General features: G+C 38.4%; 1 protein-coding gene across 9 annotated transcripts in view; it reads left to right on the top strand.

Moving 5' to 3' along the window:
• The window catches only part of ppp1r35 (protein phosphatase 1, regulatory subunit 35), a 41351-nt gene extending 20186 nt beyond the window's left edge, over window positions 1–21165 (top strand). The window contains exons 1-7 of one of the 9 annotated variants that reach the window (XM_028030809.1): window positions 5482–6250; window positions 6349–6411; window positions 8524–8764; window positions 12866–12971; window positions 13360–13475; window positions 20331–20421; window positions 20548–21165. In XM_028030809.1, the coding sequence (XP_027886610.1) occupies window positions 6410–6411; window positions 8524–8764; window positions 12866–12971; window positions 13360–13475; window positions 20331–20421; window positions 20548–20849 (858 nt within the window). In that variant the 5' untranslated portion in view covers window positions 5482–6250; window positions 6349–6409 and the 3' untranslated portion in view covers window positions 20850–21165. The other 8 variants (XM_028030814.1, XM_028030813.1, XM_028030812.1 and 5 more) reach the window with 8 other exon arrangements.
• The last annotated feature ends 1270 nt before the right edge of the window (window positions 21166–22435 follow it).

Raw genomic sequence — 22435 nt, 5'->3', positions numbered from 1 at the left:
TGGGATTGAGGAGGTCTTCAAAGTACTCTGCCCACCAGCCCACAATGTCCCGAGTAGAGGTCAGCAGCATCCCCACTATAAACAGTGTTGGTGTCGTACTGCTTCCCTCCCCCCGAGACGCACCTCGAATCACCTCGAAGCCATACGGAAGTCTTTCTCCATGGCCTCTCCAAACTCCTCCCATGCCCGAGTTTTTGCCTCAGCAACCACCCGAGCTGCATGCCGCTTTGCCCGCCGGTACCCATCAGCTGCTTCCGGAGTCCCACAGGCCAAAAAGGCCCGATAGGACTCCTTCTTCAGCCTGACGGCATCCCTCACCGAAGGTGTCCACCAACGGGTTCGAGGATTGCCACCACGACAGGCACCGACAACCTTGCAGCCACAGCTCTGGTCGGCCGCCTCGACAATGGAGGCACAGAACATGGTCCACTAAGACTCCATGTCCCCCACCTCCCCTGGGACGTGTTCAAAGTTTTGCCCGAGATGGGAGTTCAAGCTCCTTTTCACAGGGGATTCCGCTAGACGTTCCCAGCAGACCCTCACAACACGTTTGGGCCTGCCAGGTCTGACCGGCTTCCTCCCCCACCACCGGAGCCAACTCACCACCAGGTAGTGGTCAGTGGACAGCTCCGCACCTCTCTTCACCCGAGTGTCCAAGACATATGGCCGCAGATCCAATGAAACGATGACAAAGTCGATCATCGAACTGCGGTCTCGGGTGTCCTGGTGCCAAGTGCACATATGGACACCCTTATGCTTGAACATGGTGTTCGTTATGGACAATCCATGACCAGCACAGAAGTCCAACAACAGAACACCACTCAAGTTCAGATTGGGGGTGCCGTTCCTCCCAACCACGCCCCTCCAGGTCTCACTGTCATTGCCCACATGAGCGTTGAAGTCCCCCAGCAGAACAAGGGAGTCCCCAGGGTGAGCACTCTCCAGTACCCCCTCTAAAGACTCCAAAAAGGGTGGGTAATATGAACTGTCGTTCGGCCCGTAAGCACAAACGACAGTCAGGACCTGTCCCCCCACCCGTAGGCGGAGGGAGGCTACCCTCTCGTTCACCGTGGTAAACCCCAACGTACAGGCGCCGACATGGGGAGCAACAAGTATGCCCACTCCTGCCCGACGCCTCTCATCTTGGGCAACTCCAGAGTGGAAGTATGTCCAGCCCCTCTCAAGGAGACTGGTTCCAGAACCAGAGCCATGCGTCGAGGTGAGACCGACTATTTCTAGCCGGAACCTCTCGACCTCACACACTAGCTCCGGCTCCTTCCCCACCAGAGAGGTGACATTCCACGTCCCAAGAGCCAGCTTCTGCAACCGAGGATCAGACTGCCAGGGTCCCCTCCCTCGGCCGCCACCCATCACACAATGCACCCGACCCCTTTGACCCCTCTCACGGGTGGTGGGCCCATGGGAGGGGGGGCCCATGTTTCCTCTTCGGGCTAAGCCCAGCCGGGCTCCATGGGTAAATGCCCGGCCACCAGGCGCTCGCCATTGTGCCCCCCCTCCAGGCCTGGCTCCAGAGTGGGGCCCCGGTGATCCGTGTCCGGGTGAGGGAACACGAAGTCCAATGGTGCCGTTCATCATTGGGGTCTTCGGGCTGCGCTTTGTCTGGTCCCTCATCTAGGACCTGTCTGCCTTGGGTGACCCTACCAGTGGCATGATGCCCCAGACAGCATAGCTCCTAGGATCATTGATGGCACTCAAACCCCTCCACCACGATAAGGTGGCAGCCCAAGGAGAGATTAAACATGCCAAGATACTGAGAGACGGAGTCTTCTGATTGGATGTATTTCGGACGCTCAGGTGGAAAAGACGAAGAAACTTGGATGGGTGTGTAAAGTCAAAGATAGAACAGTTGTTAGAGTGGGTGAAAAAAGAAATAATGAAAGTAAATGAATTATCACAGTAGTGCCTTTAAGTGTAAATATGAAAGATTTAGTTGGGAATTTCAAAGAAAGAAATAGGGAAGTAAAAGGAGCACGAAGGCTGATAAAGGGTCCAGAGAAAGTTGAGACAGAAACTGTGTTGGTGGAGTTTGAAACAAAAGAAGTGCCAAAGGAGGTCTTCTTTGGTTTGATAAGATTTCGTTTCAGGGAATTTGTGCCTAAACCAGTAAGATGTTTCAATTGTCAGGAATTTGACCATGTTGCAAAAGTGTGTAAAGGAAAAAGGAGTTGTGCCCGATGTTCTGGAGACCATGAATATGGAAAATGTGGAGTTGGGAGTTAAACCAAAGTGCTATAGTTGTGGAAGAGATCATAGTGTTGCTTTTTGGGGATGTGAAGTGATGAAACAGCAAACAATTATACAGAAAACAAAAGTTATGCAGAAAGCATGTAAAATGGTTGAAAAAGAGAAACAAAATGGAAAATCTTTGACAGGAGAAAAACAAGTAATCCAAAAAGTTATGGAAATGGTCAAAAGAAAAATAGAAGAGGAAAAAAGAAAATGGTGACTTTTATTGCAGGAGTAATAAATGCAACCTCAGATGTGAAATCAAAGACGGAAAGGATTCAGATTATTGCCAAGGCAGCATGCCATAGCTTAGACTTGAAGAATATTCGATGGGAAGATATAAGGGCAGAAATATGTAGTCAAGCTAGTCAAGAAGGAAAATTTTAATCTTACAATGGAATGCAAGGAGTCTTTTGTCAAATAGTCAAGATTTTAAACAGTTTATTTATGAGCAGGAAGTAAAACATGAAATAATATGTATACAGGAAACTTGGCTGAAGCCTTTTTTGGACTTCAGAGTATATGGATATATTACAGGCATATATGATAGAAAAGAAGGAAATGGGTGTGGGTGTCTTTCTCTGATTAAGGAAGGTATTCCATATAAAATAATTGAAAGGAAAGGGGATTTGGAGTATGTAGCAATTGAAATATGGGTAAAAGAGAAGGTAATATTGATTATAAATTTTTACAATCCCCGTAAGGAGCTTGAAATAAGTAAACTTGAGGAGATGGATATGAAAGGAAATATTATTTGGTGTGGAGATTTTAATGTGCATCATTCATTATGGGGAAGTGAAAAAGTTGATTATAATTGTAAAGTTTTAGAAGATTTTTTTAGATAGTAATAATCTTTTATGTTTGAATAATGGTAAGAAGACAAGAATTGATATTAATTCAGGTAAGGAATCTGTATTGGATTGACATTGGTTTCTAGTTGTTTGGCTCCATTATGTGATTGGCAAGTTAAAAATAAGTCTTTTGGTAGTGATCATTACATTATAACCAGTAATATAAGGATTGGTCAGGCACAGAGTCCTGAAATGATAGGAGGAAAGTGGATATTTGGGAAAGCAAATTGGGTGTGACCAGCAGGGGGGGGGGGGTCTTTTTAAACAAGATGCACCAGAACACAGAATAGTCAATGTGACACACAATATTTTATTAAACAATTTCATTAAAACATTTCTCTTTTTAAAAACATGGCTTCAGGCCTACTACTCAGTCCCTGGAAAGAAAAGGGATCATATGAAATGAAGGACTATTTAAATTTTTCCCAAAAAAATAAATGAACAAACAAAACATGCAATGCAAAAGAAGACAAATTAGTAAATCAAAACAAAAGAAAGCAAACGCATTAATAATTTCAATAATAAGCAAACAAACTGTAAAAGAAAAAAACACAAGCACTTCAAACGGTGGAACAAATTGCCGTTGTCCACTTTCAATGCCTTTCAATGGGGCCAGAGGAGTCATGCCCTGCTCACTCAGCCTGTAAAAGCAGCAACAGGTTTCCTTTAGAGCGGCCCAAACCAACACCGGCAAAACAAGACAGCAGAGCGTCCAAAGCGCTCCAACTCCAAGACAATCCCAGGAGTGGAAACACAGCCGACTAGGGAGCGGATCAGCAGATGGAAGCTGCATGCCGCAACAACCTCCATCTGCAGCCGCTAATGCCACCCGAGCGTTGGAGCGTTGATGGAGCATTATGGAAAATTGGAAGAAATGTAGAACATCTTATTTTAAAACTTCAGGAAGGTATAGATAAAGTGGGTAAGTGGGGGATACAGTGGGGTTTTAAATGTTCAATCAAGAAGACAAAAGTAATTTTTTTTACAAATAAAAAAATTGGGGTTGATAAAAAGTTGTATTTATATGGGAAAGAGTTAGAAAGGGTTGACTGTTTTTGTTTTTTGGGAGTAGTTTTTAATAAGAAATTAACTTGGGAAAATCATATAGAACATATTATGGAGAAAAATTAAGAGGTTCTTAATATTATGAGGTGCAAATTTTGAATCACTTAAAAATGTTTATGTGTCATTAATTCGGTCAAGAATAGATTATGGGAGTGTGGTGTAAGGTTCAGCGGCTAAAACTAGATTAAAAAAATTAGATGTTATTCAAGCTAGAGCATTGAGAATTTGTTTAGGGACAGTTAAATCAACTCCAGTATGTGCTTTACAAGTAGAATCAGGAGAAATTAGCTTTAGAATGGGTGGAGGATACTAATATAAATAAAATAATAGTTTGTAGTGAGTCATTGTCTGCATTGCTGAGTATTGAAAAGGGAAGTACAAATAATCATCAAAATATATTACATGAGATTATGGCTGTTCCTCAGAATTTGCGAACAAAATAAAAATGTAATATTATTTTGGACTCCTGCTTATGTGGGTATTTTGGGTAATGAAAGAGCAGATAGGTTGGCTAAGGAGGCTATTAAAAAAGAAGACATTGATATGCCAATAAAGTTATCTAAATCTGAAGGCAAAAGTATAGTTTGGAGAGAAAAGATATGGAAAATTAGGTAAGATAGTGAAATAAATGGAAGGCATTTATATAGGATACAAAATACAGTTGATGTTGTAAGGATTAGAGGAATAAACAGAAGGGAGGAGATAATTATAAATAGAATAAGAACCGGTCACAGTTTTGTTAATGGAACTCTTTTTAAGATGGGGAAACATCTTACTGGTTTATGGTGTGATGCTGTAGAAACGATGGAACATGTTTTATTAGTTGTAGAAAATATGTAAATCAAAGAAGATTATTGAAAACGGAATTAGGTTTTAATAGGGAATTGAAATTTGAGAAAGTGGTTGATCAGTTAAATGGTATTGAGGGGAAAAAGTAGATTTTTTGTTTTTAAAAATATACTGGGATCATTATGAGAATTTGAGGTATAGATATTAGGATCCAATAGATGGCAGTAGTGCAACAATAATGGATGCAAGCTCCCGTTAAAATCTAAAGAAGAAGAAAAACGAGGAGGAGCAGGAGGAGGAGGAGGAGAAGAAGAGGAAAAGGAAGAGCAGGAGGCCGAAGAAGAAGAAGAAGAAGAAGAAGAAGAAGAAGGTAGCGCATGCTGGGTTAGATGTATCGGTGAACACGAACTTTTATTGACATACAAAGCAGAGACAGTGGTAGCTGTAATATTCAGTTGAGACTCCGAGATTTTCGCCAGGGTTTTACTAACTGTCATAGACAAAAGCTAACGGTGAATGAATTCTTATGGTTACCTAGATCAGATTGATTCCGAATAGTCGTCTTCGCGATAGTATTCATTAGATTAGATTTAATTGCCTGTGTTCATCCTCACTAACATTATTCAGCCTGGGATTTGCGTCTTCCCTCTCATGTCTGTATCTTTATGAGAGGATTTACTTCCAAGGACGATGAAAAATGGGGTCGAGGACGTTTTAAAAAGACGCGGGTTGACAGCAGCTCACCACGACTGCATAGTGTCCGTCTCTAGGCAACCACAACAGCGTCGGTCTGTAGCGTTACGGGGGACCTGTATAGCTCCCGCCGTGTCAATTTAGCTGACCTTAATATTTCCTGTGTTTTATTTTGGTCATTATTGTTACAGTTAGTGTTGATATGCGTGTGATAGACATGTCTATCGGATATTTATAGAAATACAGAACAAATCGCGTCCCGTATCGGTTCAATACGGGACGCAACATTTGACAGCCAAATATGGGACGATTCCATATTTTACGGGATGGGTGGCAACCCTAGCCAGGATCTGAATTCCATCCCTGTAGAAGGATTCATCTCCACTTGTAATAAGTCCAATGACAGTAGTGTCATCAGCAAATTTTATGATGGTGTTGGAGGAGTGAGTATGTCTGCAGTCATGTATACAGTCAGGTGTAGTGGAACGGGCTGAGCACACATCCCTGTGGTGAAGCAGTGCGGAATTTGAGGGTGGACTGAGTAGTGACGCCCAAGTCTGGTGGTCTGAGGACAATCAGTGAGAAAGTTTCTGATTCATTCACAGGTGGATAGCATATTCAAAGAATGCATTTTGTTAACAAGAATCTGTGTAATTATTGTGTTAAAATCACAAAGAGCATCTTGTTGTTCTACATGGGACAGGGCTGTATGGAGGGCAATGCTTTTGTCATCATCAGCCCATACTTCTGAAGACTAAGGCCTGATGTAAGCAATTATATCTTAATTTGTGTAAGTACACAAAATAGTACACAAAGTAGAAAATAATAGTAGTGTGGATGGAAAATCGAATATGGTTTTTAAATTGCTATTTTATTCTTTAAACCTCTCCACAACTTTCTCACTGACCTGTGTTCTGTGCTCTTGGTCTTATAATGATTTTGTCTATTCTCTAACAAGACTCTGAGGCTAGAAATGGAACAATTCCACATGGACTGAGATTAAATTGTACACAAATAAATGAACCATGTTTATTAATTACATGACTTCTGAAGGCAATTGGAGAACTTAAATTTATTTGGGGTTACCACAGTCAAGGAGTCTAAATAAATATATTTGTCAGATTTGTTCCTATTCTAAAAGCTAAGGAGAATGAAGAGTGCAAAATTACAATAAATAAATAACTTATCAAATAATTATTGAAAGTGTAACTAAACCCCAAATCAACTATTTTATAAACTGTCTAAATAAGTTATTTAAGCCAGGTTCTGTGCAAATTTTAATATTTTGGTGTAACTCATTTTGTTCTTCATTATTTGGTCTAAAATTGTCTCACTGCCGGCCATCTTTGGTTGGTTGCAGCGGTACAAATTTGTCGCAGCCTCTGTTGGGGTATAAAAGCAAAGTGGACAGTGAAATGGTTTGCTAAGTATAATATTAAACATGTATCTCAAATAAATGTTTAGATTTCAATTAAACAACATATACAAAAACTTTTTCTAAAAGTTACATACTGCAGTTGTAAGAATATGTTCTGTGATAGTCCACTGTCTGGTGGAGCTCAAACAGTTCTACGTCTTTGAAATATCAGGCCCCACTAGCACACAGCTGCGCTCCAACAGTGACAGCAGTTGGTGGAACCCAGTGTTTCCACTCTGAGAAAGTCTGGTCATCTATCCTGATGAATTAAATTATTTTTTCTGGTTATTTGCTTAGCCTTCTGTTCTGATTATAATACTCATCGGGACGAATGGCAAGTTTGGGATCCTGTTGTCTGACTGCTCTGGGTGTCTCTTTTTTATCTGCAGTGAGCCTGAAAACTCACCACTTCATCAAGTGCTTATTTTTTAAATATCACATTAAATTTTTTGCGTTGATGCATTTTGACATGCTTCACCCACAAGGATTTTTCCGACACAAGCATCACATCACTCAGAGTGCAAAAGGTCCACATGACGTTGCTTAGGATTATGTGCTGTGTGGTTGAACATCATGAAGGAAAGAGGGAGACACGCTGCACACGTATCTGCAGAGGCTGCACGCTTTGCAGCCTCTGCAAGCTGCAACGTGTGAGATACAGGTTTTTATGATCAGCAACACCAATCACTACCGGTAATACTGATCCAGCCAAGAATGATTGGTGGTCAATAAGAATATTTTGCCTGTAATTTTATTTGCTTTTATTTTTATGTTGTGTAGTACTGTAATGGCAGGATGGTTGGCAGAGAGGTGGTGGTGTGGGACCTAGTGCTCTGAAACAGAGAGGGTGGGTGATGTTTGAGCAGCAGGGGAAACTGTACTGGATGAGGGGTTAGTTGCTGATCAAACCTGTTAAAGAAGTGGTTTAAGTCATTCACCCTAAATCTCCTACAGTTTAGAGGTTTGGTGTGTAACCCCAAAATTGTCTTCAGGCTCTTCCAAACCCTGCTAATGTTTATCTTCCATCTTCTTTCTGTAGAATTCTTTTCATTCCTGATCTTCCCTCTTGGGAAGTCTTGATGGTCAGTTATTATTTTTTGCCCTATTCTTTGCCCTATTGATGCAAATGCAATCAGACCTCTGTATAAACATTTTAATACCCCAAAGCAACCCACATGTGCAAAACAATATAATCATCACACAGATGCACACTGTTTACGGGTGTAATAATGGATGAATCAAGTTTAAAGTTATTGAGCTATCAACCCTCAAAGGTAGTTATGCTAATAAAAAAAAGCAAAACTACAACAAATTGCCTTTTCTGGAGCTTTGACATTTATCCTCTGTTGTAATGTGTCCTCCACTTTCATTCCATCTAGAGAGAGCAACCAAACTTAGTTGCCGTTTGCGAGAGGGCCTCTCATCATCTACTAAATCATATCTCCTTGTGTTTTCTTTTAGGATGAGTTTCTCCATACTTGACTCTTCTTCTCCATCTCCCAACACCATCCCTGCGCCCTTCCCTTCTCACTCCTGTGTGACGCACTGCCCTGAACTCGACCTGTCGGTCAGTCTTAGCCCAGCCCCAAACCCTGACCACATGCAACAGAAGACCTGTCGGCTAAAGCAGAGTCAACACAGTGACGAACCCCAACAAAGGCCCCACCCACGAAGACAGACTGAAAGGAAAAGGAACACAAAGGTAGTACTGAATAACAGATACACCTTCATTTTGATATGGCTCTCTAAGAAATAATTATAATACCGCCTATTGCAGACAGTTTGGACTTTCAAAATTCCCAAACCCCCGGATAGCGTGCTTTGGTCAAATTTGTAAGAAGAACCATACACATGAAACTTTTCCATTTTTGTTACATTTCAAACACAAACTTCATTAAAGCTGCAAGCAGCATTGGAGGCCCTCGCAGCTTCGCTCTGCTCCGGCCTTATGGCGACCACGGGAGCTCCAGCAACACCACCAGCTCACCACCGTCTACGCTCTTGCACAGTTCCCACACCTGTTCACCAGGCAATGTGTTGAGCAGTGCTCCCTGATGATGCACATAAAATCTGGTGCAGATTGGGATATGTAGTAAGGAGATACAACTGTTTGAATAACCAAGGGGGTGCAGTGTAGTCAAATTCCAATTTAATTATATTGGGCTCTTGAGAGCTTAACAAAAGTCAAGCCTATCACGTTTGGTGCAAATCATATGATGCATGTATGATGGCAAATGGCAAAGGATTAGAATTCGCCATTCAGCCATGCCCACATACGTCAGCCAACAGCTAGTGTTGAGAGAAGGACATCTGCATGAACCATAGAGTACACCGTGTTCCAAATTATTATGCAAGTGATATTTTCTCAGATTTTTTTAAACGGTCAATGCAAATGATGGTCAGTATAATTTTCAAGTCATGAACTATTTCAGTATAAATCCAATTTTACTGAACAAAGCTCCCCATGACAACAGTATTTTTTTCAATAATAAAAAACTCAAACTGCACTGTTCCAAATTATTATGCACAGCTTTTCTAAACATTTTATGAATTATAAAGAACTGCAAACAGTCATTCTTTGAATGTGCAGGATTAAGTGGTCACATGTACTAAAATCAAAAGTTATTTTAACAGACCGAGTTACATGCTAACATAGGACCCCTTCTTTGATATCACCTGCACAATTCTTGCATCCATTGAACTTGTGAGTTTGTGGAAAGTTTCTGCTTGAATTTCTTTGCAAGATGTCAGAAAACCTTCTCAGAGCTGCTGTTTTGATATGAACTGCATTCCACCCTCAGATCTTCTGCTTGAGGAAACTCCAAAGGTTCTCAATAGGGTTGAGGTCAGAGGAAACCACACCATGAGTTTCTCCCCTTTTATGCCCATAGCAGCCAATGACACAGTGGTATTCCTTGCAGCATGAGATGGTGCATTGTCATGCATGAGGATGATTTTGCTACAGAAGGTACGGCTCTTCTTTCTGAACCATGAGAGAAAGTGATCAGTCAGAAAGGCCATATACTTTGCTTGCTATATTTTCACACCTTCGGGGACTCTGAAGGGGCCGACCAATGATTCTCTCCCCATGATTTCGACCCAAAAAATGACTCCACCACCTCCTTGCTGATGTCACAGCCGTGTTGGGATGTGGTGGCCATCCACCACCATGAGTTAAATCCGCTGCACTGTGCGTAGAGTTGCGCAATAAACAGGAGATTTAATTTAATGCTGCCAATGTGGCTTTAGTAGCTCTTCTATTTCATGTCTGTTGACTTTTTAATAAAAGTCACAGAAACTGTTTTTGTTTTTTTGTTTTGCTAGAGTTTATGGGATGAGATTATCAAATCTCTGCGCGGCCGCGCGCATTAATTCTTTCTGACTAAGTGGACAAAGCATTTGGTATGATTTGGTGCATCGTGTAACCGGAAAAATAATACCAAAAATAATAATAAAATAATATAAAACCAGTGTGATGTCTGACTATGAGGCGAGCGTGAAAACTCCTCACCAGGCTGATCCTGCATGATGATTGATTAGCGCTTGTTCGTTAACCACTAACGCAGCTGCCAACTGGGTCAAACACACATAAATTTTACAAGGAAGAAAGAGCCACACTCTGGGCAGCGTGTTGAGATGTAAACGGCGTACATAATTGTTCGTTCACAAAGATAAATCATTCTCACCACTCCTCAACTGGCACTTCTGAATTTGCGACTACAAGTTATTCCTGTGCACAACCAGAGCTAACGGGGTGGGTTTTAAACTCCTATCTTGAGTTCTCCAAAGAAACATAATTTCTCACAGGAAGTTGATGAAAATATTGTTGTGAAACGAGATATCCACTACCTGTTGCTCGTTGTTGTCTCGTCTCCCCCAGGTCCGTTATTGTCGTGTGTAAAAGTGAAACCACAAAGACAACAGTTACTGTTCAACTTCATAATCAACCAGAATTTATTCAAACAATCAAGTACATAAAATCACATCAACAGCTAAACATAATAATCAGAAACCAAAGCCACAAAGAAGAAATTAATTACCTTAGAAACATACAAAGACGCACCTTCGGAGACCAATGCATGTGGCAGTTAAGACAGTTCCACCCCAGTGATCTGACTAGCTGTTTTAACTCAATTACTTTTATGTCAAGTTTCTACTGTTTTTACTGTCTGATGCATTCTAACGTACAGTTTAGAGGTGGTCTCAAACAGCCATTAATGACGTGTTGCTGTTTGCATGCCAGAAACCATGCAGGTGTTACCAAGGCCAAGGGATGAATTCAGTGCTCTCTAAGCTATCCTCCCTTTCCCAGGACACGAACGATAGATGTGTTCATTTCATACAGAAACATTTTACACAAGGAAGCGGGACCAAAGTGTATCAGCTATCCATTTTTTTATCCCTTCAAACTGCCTTAAACTGGTTCCTGAACCGTACAAAGTTCTCCTGACTTCTCCTCTGACACAGGGCATCAAACAGCTGATTTTGACTATAAAAATTAGCACACGTTTCATATATCCTCAAACTGATAAAACAGACATGAGCAGTTTTAATACCAAAACATCTGTTACACTCAATATTTTATGATTAGTTTTCAACTCTGGTTATAATGAACTAAAACATTTTCAAATAAATATATGATTTATACACTCTTAAGAATGTAATCTTATATAAAAAACTACTGATTATACTAATTTTAAACAAATTGTGCTCATATCTAAGAAAAATGTTCTACTGATTAAGTTATGTATTGATTAAATAATGAGTCTAAATCTAACCTAAACTGAGGCCTACTCAAAACAATCATGATCCGTCTAATATTTAAACATGCGCTAACATTAAAGCTAGCATTAAAACTAGCATAATTAAACTAATATTTCCAACAATATCCATACAGGTCAGCCTATGTCCAGTTTGAGTGACAGGAGGCATGCACGATCCCGCTGAGGTAAAGTGAGGTAGAGCAGCGAGGCAACGCGCAGAGGCACCAGCAGTGTGATTGGTTTGCGCACTGCCGGCTTCAAATGCATAAACTATAAACCTATCAATTACAAACCTATCCTTTAGGAATAAATCTGCTCCGCTAGTGAAATGCTCAGAGCATAAGAGACGCTTGCAGTCTGGCTTAGAAAAACAAAAAAGAATTAAGCAATTTAAAAATAATAATAATAATAATAATTATTTTCCTAAGAACATAAACTTAGCGTGGCGGGGTTCTAATAATGCATGGCGGGCCACCAGGCCATAATACACTGGGGGAAACCTGGAGTTGTGAGGACAGCTAAGAGAATGATCTGGACTGCAGCATCTGTAAACAATACAAACAGTATCATAAAATAATCTTTATAAAAAATCAAACTCTGTGTAAAAGATATTCAGAATAATTCAAACAAAAAAAACCTTACTGTCCAAGGCTCGGCCAATTACAAAAGATACCTTCCAGCCTCAACATGGTTTGTTCTCCATGCTGCCCTCTGGGACAAGGTTCAACAACTTCAAATTCAGAACAAAAAGATTCCACAACAGCTTCATCCCTCATTTCATGAGCCTACTAAGTTCCATTAATCTTTTTATTGTATATATTTATATTGATACTTTTTGCTATTAATTATTTTATTATTGGAGCCTTCCAACTACATTTTGCTCAATATGTACCTTTTTAAATGTGAAGTTGAATGACAAAGCTTATGAGTGTTTGTGTGTATGCTTGTGAGCGTGTGTGCATGACATAATGCTGCATGGCAGCACTATAATCCTAATTTGTGTGTATGTTTTCTGTGTATGCGTGTAAATTTCTGTACAGGTGTGTTTTGAAGAGCCAGAGGCTGTTAGAGTAACACCCGATCGACGCATTGTTCCTCATCAGCACCATCTTAGAGGACAGAGAGGAAGCTCAAAATATTGCCATGGTAACTAGAAATAAGTTATACATAATTTTGTATAATTTTTAAGTTTAAACAGCTTTATTATATTTATGCCACATAACTTGCGAAAAAAGCAGGTTTTACTGTTCTGCTTCAAATAGTGTTTGAGTTTTAAATGTTATTCACTGTTTAAAGTAATCATTATGAATTAATCAATAAATATATAAAGTTGCATTCCAAAAGTAAAAATTTTTTTATCAACAAATGCTTAATCAATAAATTCACATTAAAACAGCATAATATTTTTGGGTATGGAGCTTTATTAATATGAATATTAGATAATAAATTAGATTAGAAATTATCCCTGTGAATTTGAAATGTCAGACTCCTCTCCCAGGCACACGATCACTAATCTATCTTTTTCTGTGGTGAGTTGGAAGATGTTCTATGGAGCCTCCTGCTGCAGGACTTGTCTGGAACCCAGGCTGTCTTGACAACGCAGAGCTGAATTCCACTTTGGCCCTGAAGGTGGAGCTTCTGTCACTTCAGGTTCATGCTGTTCTCCATATTCATCCATGTTTTGACAAAGATGATCTGTTTTATCTGGTTGTGCGTCTGATCTTCTCATGTAAAGTAAAAGCTTCAGTGCATTGTAAAAGTTCTCCACATTTTTTCACAACATTTTTTCACAACTTGAATCAGAATTTTATGTGACATTCTAACACAAACTAGTACAGAATTATAAAATGGAAGAAAAAATCATACACTGTTTTCTCATTTGTATAAAGCAATGTAGAACTTTTTTCTTACCGTAGATGTTATACCTGGCCTGGCATAGAGTCAGGTGTTTGATTAGTGACTACTGTATAGACACGTGTTGATCAATGGCCCAGTCCAAATGCTTGCACTTCCACCCTTGTGTCCTTCAAGGTTTTCAATTCATCGCTGAATGTGATGTTTTGAATTAAAAAGCGGGAATGTGGCAATGTCTTATTTTTTGTTGTCCTTATTGAAAAAAAATTATAATAAGACACACATCAGTTACTAAAATGTTTGATATGATAAACTGAGCAGAAAAAAATATTACCATAAAATAACAATAGTGACACAAACGGTGTGAAGAAACTTAAATTCAGCTACAATTTGGGATAAAGATTGAGCTTTTATGTTGCTGCAATGTTTAGGTACTTCATTAAATAAGGTAATTTCACTTAAAATGGCACTTTTGAAAAGAAAAATTTAATTATTACCACAATTTGACTCGTCATGCTTCATGCAAATTTTGCTACATCAAAACTTAAAAGCAGAAAACATTTTGATATAAAATTTGAAAATCTTTCTAAAAACTTTAATAAATTCTCAAAGTCTGAGTCACAAAACAGGTTTATATTGAATTTCTTTTGCAGAAAGTCATCACAGCGAAAACTGCATACATAATTGTGAAATTAGTTAAATTTTATGTGGGAGTGGAAAAGAAGGGTATTTGGTACGTATTTTGTTTAGAGATATCCAAATTTTTAAGCAAATGTTTTCTCCTCACGTAGGGCTGGGCGATATGAGAAAAATCTAATATGCCAATATATTTTTGCTATATCACAATACACAATATATATTGTGGTATTTTTAAATGAGCTGAAACGTTATTTTAAACTATAGACCCCTTGCAGCATGATGTCACCCACGCAAGTTCCCACCCCCATTTCCCTGTTTGATTTAAATGTAAGTTCTATATTTGAAAGGAAAAGGGATGCAGTGCTTTTCTATTAATTATATACACTATGACGAGATAACAAGGCCAGAAAAAGGTTTTAATGAAAAAAAAATAAAAATAGGGAAGCAGGTCAGTTTTAACTCACAATAACTACAAATCAATGGGAGACTTGAGCTTTAACTGCAATGAGACGGTCCCATCTGGGAGTGATGGGACAGTCTCCCATCACTGTGCTGAGTGTCTTTGGTGCTGAATCCTGATTCATAAAGTGGCGTTGTTGTCAGTTGCTATGGTAACGAGTCTACATGTAGCGTAAAGCTGACACCGAGATCGAATGAGTGGTTTTGACGTATTGTTCCCATTACATAGCACTTACCTACATGCCTACATCTCCAGGTTTCATTTTAACTGAATAGTTCTACCACAACAGTGCACTCTAGAATGCCATGTAAAAGAATAGTCTTATTAGTTGGTGAAATAAATTTGTTGTACAGCCTTTTGTGGCAATAGTTTTATAACATGTTTCAAAAATTACCTCATTTTGTTCGACATCCTCCATATAAAATCTGAACTACTGCCAAATTATTGATCCAGCGCTGTTTCTCTTCTGATTCCTCTTCATTTACTGTCTCATTCACAGCTTACCTCAAACTCTCGTTGTCACCATACTGTTTGTTTTCTCTGTGCAGCATGACTGGCAGAAAATTTTCAGATTGAGAGGGGGGAGGGACTAGCGATGGATTTGTAGGATGTCGCATTAACCATACTAGCAGTGAATTTGACAGTGAAAACTTAACATTTGAACAAAAATTTTAAAAAAATTCTTTCCTTTATTTAACCAGGTAAACCCTGTTAAGACCTAGATCTCATTTTCAAGAAGGACCTAGGCAGAAGTCTGCAATACACAACAACCTGGTTACACAAAAATAAAACCAATTAAGAACCAATGTTCACTGAGCAATTTTTGTTTCACTCTGTTTTACATGTGTGAATATTGTGGAAATGCTGCTCTGTATTCAAGTCATAACTGGACCTATAAGTCAATGCATGGCTCTGTTAATCATGTTATTAACAGAGTCATTAATAGTAACTCTTATGTCAAGTAAAGTGAAACAAGTAGCACCAGTTATAAAGACGTCATTAAGTGTTATTGCAGTGTCACATCACATGCTTTGCTAACAGGGTCATTAATATAAACGTTTACCTAAAGTCAAGTGAAAGAAGTGGGACAAGTTATAAAGATGTTACTAAGTGTTATTACACTGTCAACTGCTATAATAAGACTATAACTACCCGCATAATTTTAGAACAAACCCTTTTGTACTTTGGAATAAAACAAAGGATTACTTGTTCTTCCTCAAACAGAGGGTTTAACTTCCGGTTCAGCATGCTGTGACTCTGACATATTGATAAAATAACTAAAACAGAAATACTTTTTCTTTAACTTAAGAAAAAAGGTCGTTTCAACAGTCTTAACTTTTTTTGCTCTGATCGTGTCCGCCATGTGCTTCGTTGTAGCAATCCTGTAATGTTCTGAAAACAGGGAGATTTTCTTGTTGTCTTCATTTCCAGGAAGCAGCTCTTTGAAGGTGTCTGGAAATGCTCAGAAATTATAGGTGTTCTTGCAATGGCGTTGTGGTCAACGTTAATCATGGTGAAAGCCTTGTCATGAATTCAAATGTGGTGAATCTCTTCAAGACATTCTCATAGTGGGTGATGACATAATCCACTGTGGTCACTTAAAAAAGAAAGAAAAATAAACAAAAAACAATGTGATCTTAATTCAGCATTTATTTAATTACCAATTCAAGAATGTCCCTTGCTGCACACTCTCAGAATGGCAAACAACTGTCTAGTAACACTGTAACTGGTTGTTGTAAAGAGCAATATAACTATTTCTTAGTACAAGTAGCATAACGACTAGATCTGAACAAAATTATTCTGATCAAATATTTATTTGGCAGAAGTTCATAGAACCTACCACTGATGTTATTCAGAATTAATCATTTAATGTATAGTTTTAGGCACATGAGTGAATCTTTTCCCTTAGTGAGCATTCAAAATTATTTCCAACCAGATACTCTGGCTTGTGGATGTTTGCAAGAAGTGTATTAATAAATAAATAGATTAAACACCAGTTTGATATTTGACAACAATTAATTGTCAAAACATAACTTATTAACTCAGCTGGTGAATGTTGATTTCTTCTCTCCCTTCCCCACTTACCTGTCCTTTCCCACCCCACTTCACCAGGAGAAAATAGTAACACAAAAATTACTTACCTAAATTTCTTGGGGAATATTTCATCTGCCTCTCTCTCTTTGGTCAAACATGAACTATCTTTTGTGGCTGGTACTCATTAGCATCCTTCACATGCATAGCATGTCTTCAGTAGCATCCTTTGTCCCCGCCCCACCATTTGTCCATAGGCTAAAATGAGTCTTCATGTGGTTAAAGTTGGCAAAGCAAAGAACACAAACACCATGTCACCTTAGCCCAGTTGTTAAATAAAACACATAAAGGATAACAGACTAAAATAGTAGCTTTTAATTTGCTAATTAAAATTGTAGGGAAAAAACTTTAGCTACATTAACTTACAGCAAGGTAGCATTGGCTTGAATTTCTCATAGCTAACTTTACAAAGAAATAGAGATATAGTCAATGTTTTTTTTCTCAAAGAAAATCTGAAGTTAAAAAGATACATATCTCACATGGAGTAGGTGACATACTTTGGCTTCATTTTAAACAGGAGGTCTGGCCATTATAACTTGTGCTAGATAGGCCAACACAATGGAAAACTTTTTCTTCACCAACAGACTGCACGCCTGTTGATGCACTGCTTCGTCTCACTGGTGGAGACGGCATTATGCACTACTAAGACATTTTTGTCTTAGTGTCAAGTTTACATAAAGACATTTAAAACAATGTCAACTTTGCATAGCACTTAATGACATTGTTATAACTGGTCCTACTGGTTTCACTTTACTTGAGGTAAAAGTTAATTACTTTTAAAAGTAAAAGTTAATTACTTTTACTTGGGGTAAAAGTTAATTTACCTCAAGTAAATTAACTTGAGGTAATGCCATTTCATTGTTATTACACAATGAAATGGCATTTCATTGTGTAATAACTCTTAATGACATGGTTATAACTGGTGCTATTTGTTTCACTTTACTTGAGGTAGGAATTAATATTAAGGACTGGTCTTATAGTATTTGACAGTATAATAAGTAACACTAAGTGTAGTGAAATCTTTATTATTGGTACTACTTGTTCCACTTTATTTCAGGTAAAAGGAGAATATTAATGAATATGTTATTAAAGCTTTTGGCAGTGTTATAACGCTTAATGAGGTCTGTAACTAGACCAATGTGTAAGATAAAACATTAATGACATAATTACAATGGTCTCGTGATTGTCAGTTAAGACTCATAACAAATTATGTTATGTATCTTTGTGTATCCCTACACAAAGATACATAACATTTAAAATTTTGATAACTAATGACATTTATGGCAGATTATAATCATAATCTGCCATTATGAAGGGTGCTAATTCATGGTTCATGGTGCTTGTTTAATGCCAAGTTGTCATAACAAGGACTTTGTCTCGTTATGACAATTTGACATAAGTCAAGTTGTCATAACTATATAATGTCATAACAAAAATATGACATAACATATCTCTGTTATGTCAGCGTTTCATAACAACGATATTTTTTTCATGGTTAATAAGTTATCATAACAAAGACATTTAGTCTAGTTTAATGTCAAGGTGTCATAACAAAGACATTTTAAATAGTGTCAACTTTGCATTAAAACTCATTATTTACTGACTGAAAGTTAATGACAGTCATAAATATTTACAAAGACTTCCTCAACCCAGTGTTTAAAAACACAAGTAAAAAATAATAGATGTTGATTGATGTACTATTCTACAATAAGAGTTAAAAAGTAATAAAGTTAAAAATAAGTTAATAAATATGTTCATAAATATAGATAAAAAACTGTGAAATATGCCTTTAGTGATTGTTTTTGGTGACGGATTGAACAACCAATAGCTGGCACAGTCTGATTTCACATCAGCCAATAAGGTTGATTGTCCCGCCCCTTTAACTGCGGTGCTGAGATTTTGCTCAGATTGCGTTAGACACGCTTGAGAGCTCAGAGCTGACGGTTGTTTCCGTTACCTAGCTTGGAAGATCTTATTGAATTTGATGAAGAATCTTGGAAATCGGTGAGAAAAAAAGCAATATTAAAATAGTTTCGCAAAATATATAATTCAAAATAGAAAAATCCGTTTTTATTAAATCTCAGAAGGCTTCCCTTGTGAGCGGCTGAAACCCGGAAAAATCCGTTGGTAGAGTCGGAGCGTCGATGAGTGATCGCACGCGCTCGGCAGTTGGCTCAGTAAATTCGTTGAAAATACCTAGTAACTGATCAAATTTAATAAAAATCTAATTGTATTATAAGATTTATTATTATTTTTATGTAGTTGCACTTATTTTCCTATTAGCACAAGTTCTAATATTGCAAGGGTGCTAATTCATGGTTCATGGTGCTGTAATGTGCTTTTCTATTGGCATTACGAACTTTCTGTTCTGAGTAGGTCAGAGCTAATGTGAGCTTTTAATCCACATTCTGATGATTAATATAGTGTTAAAGATGTACTTCATTCGCACTTTTAGATTGAAATGTACAGTATGTATATGAATGTATATATGTATAACCACGTATGAGCTAATGTCTTTAGTTTTACTGATGTGTTGGTAATATTGAAATCTGATAACTTGAACATTGTTGTACAACATGGAGAAAACTTGAGAAATGATGGAAGATCTCTTTGAACTTCATTGCTAATAGCATCCTGTATTTTAAGATGCTTTACTCATGCCTTATTCCATGTCAGGGTTCTTTGTTATGGTGCACTTTTGGCCTGCAGTGCCCAGAAACCCAAGATCATCTTCTTCAGAACTTTGATGGCGCCCAGAGGACCTAGTGAGCTGGTAGACTGGTCACTAGCCGTGAGACATAAACTGAATATTTGACAGACACATTGAAAAGACTAAACAAACATCGAAAGAACATTTCACATGCACATCGACAAGACTGGATTATTTCTTTTCTTTTTTTCCTAAAGCACGCAATTTTTGTTTATTTGTAAATGTGGACCCACAATTGTTCATTATATTAAATTCTACTCTTTCTTATAAATATTGTGTGCTCTCCTCTGTTGTTGCTCATACCTAGGCTCCCGCAAATTTAAAATCTTCTGATCAGGCCCAATTTTCTTTATACTTGTGTAGTGTTGGTAGTAGTTATTGAAGTAAATTAATGTACCTACCATCTACTATTGTCAGGTGTATTTGAATTAACCTTTCTTGTGGGTTACATTTACGACAGGTGTTATGTCATATTTATGACAGTGTCATGTCAGTCTTATGCATAAGATAAGTAAAGTGTCACCGAATAATGTATTCTTGCCTGGGTTCTGAAGGCAAAATGTGCAGTAATGGCTGCTAACAATGTGACGTTAACTGACAATCCCTCTATTCAGGGTTTTCACTTATCCTGCTTTCTGAAATGGGGCCCTGGTAGTTTCTTGCCATATGTTTTCATCCATCCTGATCCTCAAATATGCTAGAAGTTCAAGACTGAGCAGATAACCATGTGAGCCTGTTCCTTGTCCTGCAGGAGATGGAGTTTAATTCCAAGAAAGCCCTTCAGCAGACTCTGCTGAAATCAAGAAGGACCAAGACTTTGATCGATGCCAGAGCAATTGAAGGTAACCTCCACACACAGGGTTTCTCAGAGACCCTATTGTACTCATTCTTGCTGCCTGAATTCTCAATCCTTTAGTTTCAACTAAAGGATTGAGAATTCAGATGTTTGGTTCTCTTGCTGTCTGCAGTGGTGAATGTCTCTCCCTCTCAACACCTCTTCAACTCTCTGGTGAGCGTCAGTGTGCAGGAGGATGAGTTGCTAAGCCAGGTGCTGCAGGCCAAGCTCATTTTGGCTCCACTGCCTTCCCACTATTATAAGTCAGCAGAGAGCCCCTCCCTCAACTTCTTCATCACCTCTGAGCTGTTCAGAAAGAAACCTCTCCAACAAGAAGAGGAGCCAGCCAAGTGTAAACCTTCCCCAATGGCATGCCCGGCGTACTCTACCTTTGACCTATACAGGAGACAGAGATGCTGGGAGGCCATACCCTGACATACACTTTAGAGATTTTCATCTATAAATGTAACCTATATCTGTTCTTTATGTTGTCTCAGAAAGGGGTCTGGTTTTATATTCACTTATGCATTTAGCCTCAAGGGCAATCAGGTTTGATTACATTTGTTATTATATGCTGTATTTATTCCTAATATTTTATGTGAAGGCTTTAAAATTAGTTTTCTGATTCCTCTGTGTAAAAAAGTCATCATTAACAGCTGGTTTAACCAATTGTGGTTCTTGTAAATGCTTTTCATAATATCTATTTAATTGTTTTAGTGTTAAACTTACTAAAGATAAATTTTCAAATAAACTAGGTTCTGATAGTGTTCTTTTCCACTGCAGCTACCTACTCAGTATCAGGGGTTTCTGTAAAATTAACAGTTCAATCAACTGTCACTACTTGCTCATCCAGGAGGAGGGATTGCTGTAAGTGAACATCATTAGCGGATCTTAAGGTGAGGGGAGACTGGCAGCTGACATGCTGCAGTAGAGCCTTTCTCCCCAGCTGGCCTTTATGCCCTTAAAATTATGCTAACAAAAACTAATCGATAAGCCTCCAGTTAATTAACTAATTAATCAAAAATGTGTAAATATAAACTTAGGTCCTTCAAAAACCTTATGGTCCTGTGGTCAAACACAGTCTGACTCACATGCTGCGGTCACAGGCAAGTTGACAAGCTAGACTATCAGCAACTCAGCAGTTTCTGAATTCTCAATCTTTCTCCAGTTAATGTTTAACACAAAGTGGAAAGTCACCCTCAGCAGATATTTGCAATGCATAAAATATCAGCTGATGGTGGCATGGTCCATTAATTGCTTGCTAATAATGAACTAACTGGGTAAGGCTCTTAAAAATTATCCCGGACTATAAACCAAGGAACAATAAGTTTAAATACAAAACTGTTCATGTGAGGATTTTAGGTTGTTTTGTAGTTTGACTTGAATCTAGTTTCATTATTATTTTGTGTTAGTTTCGTATTTTGGTCAGATCAGTCTTTAGGTCAGTCCTTTCTTAGTTATTCTAAATTATTTGGGTTCCGAGCCCACAAAAGCAAGCGGACGGCCAATGCAGGGCATGGCCGTTTGTCTGCTGAGTAGTTCGTTTCCTGAGTAGGAAACCCTATTGATTTTACTCTGTTTTTCATCGTCCTTATGTCTTCTTCTCTGCTGAAACTCGTACTGCAGCCTATTTCTTACAACTTTTATTTGGTATCCGGGTTCAGGACCCACACATGTATACCTGTAAGTATCGCTATGGCAGAAAATACGGTTCTAAGCTTATAACTCAAAAATGTATGGGCAAAGTTTCCTAGAAATATTATCCAACAGATGAGCCACTGTACAAAAAGATTTTGGTGGATTTTTTTTTTTTTCAGCTGAGAACCTTAAGTAATACCTTAGCCAAAACCAATCTCACCCCCGAAGATCAACTCTGAGTCTAATAAAACTTCCCACAATATAAGCTAAAGAAGAAACAAAAAGTTATTGCAGTGGATTATTTTTTTTTTTTTGCCCATTTATGATATAATAGCTGATTAAACATCGCTGCAAATTTTAATTGCCGATAATTTTGGAACCAT

This window comes from Xiphophorus couchianus, chromosome 11 (assembly GCF_001444195.1).
Source record: "Xiphophorus couchianus chromosome 11, X_couchianus-1.0, whole genome shotgun sequence".
Classification (NCBI taxonomy): domain Eukaryota; kingdom Metazoa; phylum Chordata; class Actinopteri; order Cyprinodontiformes; family Poeciliidae; genus Xiphophorus; species Xiphophorus couchianus.
The sequence above is the reverse complement of the archived record's forward strand: the minus strand, read 5'-3'. Positions and strand labels throughout refer to the sequence as shown.